We start from the raw sequence: 8,219 nt of genomic DNA on the forward strand, positions 1-8,219 counted from the left end.
TGTACCAAGAATTTTTTAATTACTATTAAAAATATGTAAAATTAGTATTTCAGAAATTTTATTTCAGAATACTTATTTGACATTTCTAAGCATTCCCAGAAAAGCACTAAATAACATTCTTGGGAATGACTGAAAAAATATACTTGAAATATCTATAAAGATCATTCACTAAACATCAGGAAACAAGTGACATTTTATACAGTGTTAATGTAATCTTGCCCCACCTATATGGGTTTTTATATATACATACTTGCAAAGAAGGTATTTTAGTGATCTCTTTTTCTTTGATTTGAGGCTCCATTTTTAGTTGTTAGGAATCCAGGGACTGTGTTTAATTGTTGCAAAAATATAGAAATGCTAACATAAAAACATTTCAATAACTGACTTTAGTTCTCACCAGCTAGAATATAATGTACTTATATTTTAAAATTTTACTTGTTAAATCCTTCACTAATCTTTTCTAAAGCTGGAAGCAAATAGTTTTCTTAAAAATCACCTAAATAATAGGCAAATAAATTTAATTGACGCCTCATATCTCTGAAACAAGTCTAATTTACAGAGGAATTTTGTTTTTCCACAGCATTTACTCTATCAACAGTATAATGAACCAAAGGGAAACTTTATACACAATTTTACAATTTATGAATGAAAGCTTGTAATCGAAAGAAAATTCATTTAGAAATTTTGAAGTAAAGGAAGTATCATAATTTATTATGTTCTATAACCAAATACAGTAATTCCATTATTGGTAGCCTAGTGGTTAGGAGCAGCACTGCCATTCACCAGTCCTTCAGCAGGACAAAGATGGGCAATCTCTTCTCGTGATATTTCCTCTTGGTTTGGCTCAACAATACAAAGCAACAATAATAAATCTAGTAATTCCACTAATGGCAGTAGCCAATTACTGGACTAAACGCTAATAATGATTGTGAACTGGAAGTGTATACATGACCTCTAATAACTGATTCAAAATAAATAGCCAAAAGGAGTTGAGATAAAAACAGTATCAGATGTTACCTACACTGAATACAATAACATGATGGAATTTGCAACTATTATTAATTTGATGAGACAGTTGAAAGAAGATTTTAAATGTTATCACATATAGAAACTACTACAAATTTTATGTATTGAGTAAATGGAACTGTATTTTAAAGGTAAGAACTATTATTGGTTCTAGATCTGTCAACAAGAAATTATGATGTGTCAACAAGATATTATTTTAACTAAACATTTTAGCAAGTAAGATATAATTTTAAAAGAGAAGCTACTGTATATGGAACAATCCAAACTTCTTATAGGAAATTTTGAAATTAGAATTATATTGTAAAGTCTTCAATGATTTAAAATTTATGAGAGAAATTATTTAAAGTAGGCTTCCAAAGTCAAAATATCTAGCACTAAAATATACACAAGCCACTTGAAATTTTCAACATCAGTACAAAACCAGTTTCCTAAAAAGCAGCAATAAAACAAAACTTGTAAAATTTTTCAAATGTGCTAAAAGTAAACCAATAGTGGAACGGACAAGGAGTAAACTACTGCCTATAGAAAAGAGTCATTAGAAATGATACTTGAACAATTTCTCATCTAAAACACACACAGCTCAACTTTAATCACTCTTTTATTATATTTTTTAATTACTGGCAACAATGAGTTAAATCAAAAGATCTAATTTAATCAAAGTCATCATAAGATATATTTTTAGATCAAAGAACAAAGACATTTAAAAAAAATTGGAAGACCAACATTCATGTTGCCAAGGAATTTAAATATCTAGAATACACAAAGTGGCTGCAAACCTGCTTTGTCAACACCTTACATGCCAACCTTGGTTTTCTACTTTTCTTCTTCTTTTAATATTAATGTAAAGTGTAAAACTTTACCAAAAGGTTTACTTTCAATTAGTATTTATTAACTATTTAGAAACATAAAAAAAAATGAAAGAAGAAAGAAAGAAAAAGACTTAAGAAGAAGTCTGAAAATGAGACCGACCTATACCCTGGGTGAGATTGGATGGGTTAAGTGTCTCTGGCACTATTTGTCTTCACTATTGACAGACACTGTCACACAACCCACCACTCGATGCCTGTCTCTGAATGGCGAAGCTAGAATGCAAGTTAAGTGTATTAATAGAAAAAACAACTGGCATCCCAGCATATAAAATAAGCATTCCAGATTAATTTACAGAAACAAAAATTGTAGGTTTGATCACGTTTAAAACAGTTTCAATTTCCCATTTCTACCTTCCCCACCCAACATGTTTACATGCTACAATAGGCAATGTTTCAAATAAACTTGGAAAAAAGTAAATTATTAATATCCAAACAGATGTGAGAAAATGTCTCATTAAAATGTTTTGTCAACTCATATTCACCAATTTATTCTCCTTTTTACCAATTCTATTTACTAATTCAATCTAATCCATAAACCAGAAGTATCTCCCCTCTCAGGTGTCTTCAAAAGAAGCATTTCTAAACTCCCTTACAAAATGGAACATGACGTGTCCTGACCAATATACTCAGGCTTTAAGAAATATCTACTATTTTAGCAGCTACTGAATCTTTTAATTATCAGGTAAATTCTGTCACCTTGTCTCATCACCCTTAAAAAGTTACCAACTTACACTTTTAAATTAGATATGCTATTGTGCCTATCTGGAGGAACACTCTTTCATTTTGTCAACGTGCAGTATGAAGTAACCTGGGTTGCTGTGATCCTGAGCCTTGTACCACTGGGGTATCAAATACCAGAATGGTGGACAGTATTTGGTAGAGCTCCCAGTTGTAGAACAGGTTTGGAAGCAGAAGCCACTTCCTAAATCACATCCCTCTGGAAACTATGAACTTGGAATTGACAATAGTTTATAGAAAGGCATTAGGTCTTTTGTTCACAGATCTGCGTTTGACTCGATGGCAATCAACAACAATAACTGTGTGATCCAAAAGTCTCTTCTAAAAATGATTAGTTCTATTACGGTTTATTAATGATTCACTGAAGGTATTTTTTTCCTTTGTTTTAAAGCTATCAAATTGTTATTTTGGGTTCTAATATCATAAAATAATTGCTCTCCAGAATGTAATCTGAATTCTCCTAAAATAATTATTATCAAGAATATTATTAATATGCTAAAATATTATTAAATATTTCCTGAAAAAAAATGCTTAAGTACTTTTAAAAAATATTCTGACACAGAGATCAATGTCTCAAATGTGTATTTCTCTCCTATTCAAACTCAAAGCATCTAAGTATATGTACCAAACTAAAAAAACAAAAATCCACCCCTTAAAATCAGTGCAATCAAGTCTGAATACTCATAGCTGACTTTCCAGCAGGTATTTGGAGGCTGTGATTGCATGGGAGGGAGGGAGAGAGAGAGAGAGAGAGTGTGTGTGTGTGTAGAGTGTGTGTGTGTGTGTGTGTGTATAGATATATATATAATACATTAGATAATTTTGTCTTTAAATTCTCCCCTACTGAAAGAAAAAAATGCTTCCTATCATCCACCTATTTATCAGTGAATTAGCAGCTGTGTCTGAATTGGCTTTTAAGGACTATGTCTGACTCTACTTTCCATTTTGATGATGCAGACTTCACATAAACAAATACCATAAATACAATATATCTTTCTGTATACATAAATAAAGGCAAGTAAAAGAAAATAAGAAAAAATAATTACTAATTATTTATTTTTAGAAACGAATTCCTCAGCAATGTCAATCAGTAAATTCTTGGTTATAATAAAGGTTGGTGGCTCAAATTCACCCACAAGTGTCTCAGAGGAAAGGCCCAAGTGACCTACTGAAAGGTCAGTGCCACTGAAAACTCTATGGAGAAGTCTTACTCTGTAACATGGCATCATTATGAGTCAAAATCAGCTCAAAGGCATCTAACAACAGTTCCTTTAGCAGTAATATATTTTGAGGTATCTCTCATTATGTAGGCAGATTAAAAGAATAATGGATTATCTGGTATGTGTATCATGTATCAACAGAGTTGCTTTTTTAAAAAAAATCACCTGCCAAACGACCCAGATCCTAGGACTGTTTGGTTTCAGTACTCTAAATAATACCTACATCACTATATTCATCAAAAAAGAAATAAACAAAAAGAATCTTTTCATGATTTGCATTCCATCTTCATCAATTATTTTGCTTGGAAAAAAAACCCCAAAACACCCAAAAGCAACCCAATTTGTTTAGCTTTTTGTTTTAGGAAAATAGTTTCTGTCTTATCTATTGACAACCTATAACACCATTCAGACAGTTGCATTTCTGAAGTCTTTATTCATTAACATATTCAAGCCTCAAACTATTCTACTGGGATAAAAGTGATGCCTTGCAAATGATACTATTGTAGCAACTCTCCATTGTGTGCCTGAGGCTATTAATCTTTCCAGAAGGTGGATCTTTCTCATATTGAGTAAGGGGTTGATTTCAATCACTGATCTTTTGGTTCAAACTCCAAAAATTCATTGCCACTGAGTTGGAACCCACTCATGGCTGACCCTCCAGTGGGGTTTCAGAGCCAGCCCTCTTCTGAAAATGGGTATGAGTACAAATTTCTGGATGGTCATTTTCAACTGTATCTCTCAGATTCTGACACTTAGTACCATCCGTAGGGGACAAGCTGCGTAGGAGAACTAATCCATCTCCCATTTTAAATTCATATTAAAAAGAGGTTACTGACAGAAATGTATTAAAAGTGTGAACAGTGTTGTTGTAAAGTGCAGTTAAATCACAGCAATGAGTAGAAATACGGTTCAGACTTTAAATATTCTGGATTGTGGATTAGCATCATCATATTTACTCACTACTCAGTAATACAAAGGAGAAAAAGGATCTGGATTGGTGAATGTGAGAACACCTTTTTAATAAATAATACCCATATGCCCAGCCACTGAAACTTGTGAAACACAAACCTTTATGGCAGAACTAGAAGTCTGTTCCGACCAGGCCCTCATACCTGATAGCAGCCAATCCAGCTCCTCAAAACTCTGAAGGATTAACTACATCAAAAGTCATCATTTTTATGCATTTCATATTTAAACAGTAAATGTTACAGATTAAGAAATACAGAAGTCTAAATCAATGGGTCTTTTCTTTTGGCCATGAAAATATATTCCAAATCTCTCTCTGACAGTTATGTCATCAAGGATAGCAATATTAAGACAATTGGTCTGTAATTTAAGCTTCTTTATCTGCAATGATGATAATATGTTAAAGCCTTGTTCTGACAATAAGACATTAGAATCCCTAAATTAGCTATGTTGGCTATTAAAAACAAAGTTATATTTAAAAAAAAATTGTAAAACCTTGGTTGTAGGTTATAGATGCATTCTGTATTTGAATATATGAACACTTTAAAGTCATCTTCCTATTCTCCTCAACATCTTTATGTCAGTAATTCAAGATCTAACAAGAATTTTTTGCTGCTTCTTTTTAATTTTTTTTTAAGAATTTCTTGTTTCTATCTTTGCAATTCAGACTGTTTCATTGGGTCACATCTCTTATTTTCATGATTTTTAAATGAAAAGCTTTTTATTTATTTGGAGAGGATTTTCATATATATGTGATGAGGGATGAAAATTCACATTTCATTCAAGAAGTAGCACTACTTACAAATAAGGTTTAGATGAGAATAATCTAAAAGGAAATACGACTCTTCTTTGCCAACCTAACTAATATTCTTTCAGTTTTTAAAAGGAACTGGAGCTACTGTCAACAGATGCTAAAAAGCACAGAAGAAACAGACTTTTAGTTCTATACAGATTCAATATGTCTTTTACAAAAAAACCCTCAAAAGATACAAAATAAACCAGTTAGTCAATTTCTCCCTGTGGATTTAAAGGGAAATTTTTTCATGAAAAGAGGTTATTTTACCATCTATTTTTAAACTTGAGTTTTAAAATTTAATTTCCTGGAAATATATGGAGGGTCATTTTAGAACCCAATGGGTAGAAATAAAAACCAGTTTATCTTACAATTCTGATTACTAAGTAGTATGCAAATTCACAATTAAATCCACAGACTGTTAGAAAATGTCTGGCAACACATGAACAGTGAGCAGGTCTAATTAAGTTTCTTTGCCATGTTTTAAGTATTCCTGCACTCAACCAGAAGGCTGTGTCCTTTAACTGTAACTTTAACTGTTCAAGTTAAAGATTGGTATACAAGCTAAAAGTTAATGCATATTTAAAAAATCGTAAGTTTTGCTACATTGCCAACACTCATCTAAATGAGAACCTTCCAATTCACTATTCTTTTTCAAACTAAAAGAATTTTTTCAAAGTAAATGTTGATGGACTTGAAGTACATTTTTAAAAGATAAGAAGTCTTATAATAGGTAGAAACCGCTAATTAAAGTAGATAAAACTTCAGAATACATATTTTCCTTTATAATGTGTATACACTTAGCAGTATAGAAGTCCAATTAAAAAAATAAATATTAGTTGAGCAAACTAATACTATATAAAGTATTCACATTAATTCATTAGCAATCAAGACTTCCTTTTTCTTTGGCTTGTCTGTCAACCTTTCATTTTAACTCAAAAGAACCAATTTTATCTAATTATAAAGTGTATGATTTGAGAGCTGAGTAAAAATCATCAAGTAAATTTCAAAAATTATGCTCCATAATGTTTTCATGGGCATTGAAAGTGTTTTTATATAAATATAACATTTTAATTTCCCATTATTTTCAAATGCGCTTAAAGTAAGTATGAAGCATGTATTTTCTTTTGTTTTGATGTAGGGAAAGATTATAGTAACATGCTACAAACAGAAAAAGAGGTCTAAATATTTTGAATCTTTTTTCAGAAGATAAAATATTTCTCCTTTAAATAGGTTGAAAAAGTAGCGGGGGAAAAAGACATAAAAATTTTCTATTCTCAAATTGGAACATAAACCTTTCGATACACAAGTAACAAAATAGCTTTAAAATGGTTCCCAGCTCTGGTGGCCTGCTGGCAAGAAGCTGCACTGCAATCCCAGAGGCATGCAGTTCAAATCCACCAGATGCTCTGCTGGAGAAGGAGGGGCAATCTCCTCCTGTACAAGTCAGATCCAATTTGACCGTACACACACAAAAAATAATAAATTTTTTTTTAAAAAAAGGTTCCCATATTTGCAGACAAAGTTCATTAAGGTCATTCTAGAAAGTGTGATTTGTCTGTGTCAGTGTGAAATTTAAAGAAATAATGATTATATCATTATAGCCTGTACTGAAGAAATTGTGCTAGAAGTACTTACTTTAAATCTTCCAAAATCAACCCTCAAATCACACTCTTTTTAATATAAGCATTGCCAGCACTGTTCATGTTGGCCAGATAATAACTTGATTTTCTTTAATAAAATAAAATGAAATGCATACCAGCAGCAACTACAGCTGGAGGAGGCGAGCCTGCCTCACCACCACTTGTCTGACTCATTGACGCTACAGGTGTTTCTCTAGGTGGAGGTAACTGTAACTCCTTTGGGAGAAGATCATAGACAGATTCTGAAGGGTGAGAAGAAAAAAAGAATTAAATGTGTCAGTCAAACACAACATATACAAACCGTGTAAGCAAATCAATTAAAAAACTTTTTTAAAAATAATAGTACAGTGTGTCAATCAAGACTCTAAATGTAATACATGAAATGACAACATGTATCTTTTCTTCTAAAGAAGTGTATTATTCACACAAAAAATTAATCCCATTATATAATTAATACCATAAGGAGTTTAGTATTCTTTTTTCTATTATTGTATCATTTAAATGGACTGAAGAATTAATTTTCCATTAGTTACATCCCTTGTTTTTTTCCTTGTCTTTATTCCAATGTTAAAAATATTTTATCACCATTTCTAGTAAGTAAATTAAAATTTAAGTACTAGACAGAATAAAAGAAAAATAATCTGAAAAGGCCCAATATCTTTACCTGAAATTATAAAACTGCAACTTAATACTCATTTTACAAGAGATATTATAAAAATATGAATCTGTTATATAAATTGCCCATTAATGTAGTTTTGCTCCTTCAAGAAGCCTATATCGCCAGATATTTATGCACCATCACAATGTATTTGTTCCCTCCAAAAAAAAAGCTAAAAGGGAATGTCAAGGTTAAAAAAAAAAGACTTCTATTAAAACAACTATGAGATATCATCTCACCCCAGTCAAAATAGCAAAATTTAACAGAACAGCAAGCAACAAATGCTGGCGAGGTTGTGGAGAAACT

The 8,219-nt window shown here is 31.5% G+C and overlaps 1 protein-coding gene across 5 annotated transcripts in view; it reads right to left on the reverse strand.

Moving 5' to 3' along the window:
* Positions 1 to 8,219, reverse strand: part of NFAT5 (nuclear factor of activated T-cells 5, tonicity-responsive) — a 125,098-nt gene that overhangs the window by 72,698 nt on the left and 44,181 nt on the right. For all 5 annotated transcript variants that reach the window (XM_006878649.1, XM_006878650.1, XM_006878652.1 and 2 more), the window contains one exon: positions 7,372 to 7,497. In XM_006878649.1, the coding sequence (XP_006878711.1) occupies positions 7,372 to 7,497 (126 nt within the window). The remainder of the gene's footprint in view (positions 1 to 7,371; positions 7,498 to 8,219) is intronic.

Source organism: Elephantulus edwardii, unplaced genomic scaffold (assembly GCF_000299155.1).
Source record: "Elephantulus edwardii isolate Elephantulus edwardi_28Jun2011 unplaced genomic scaffold, EleEdw1.0 scaffold00001, whole genome shotgun sequence".
Classification (NCBI taxonomy): Eukaryota; Metazoa; Chordata; class Mammalia; order Macroscelidea; family Macroscelididae; genus Elephantulus; species Elephantulus edwardii.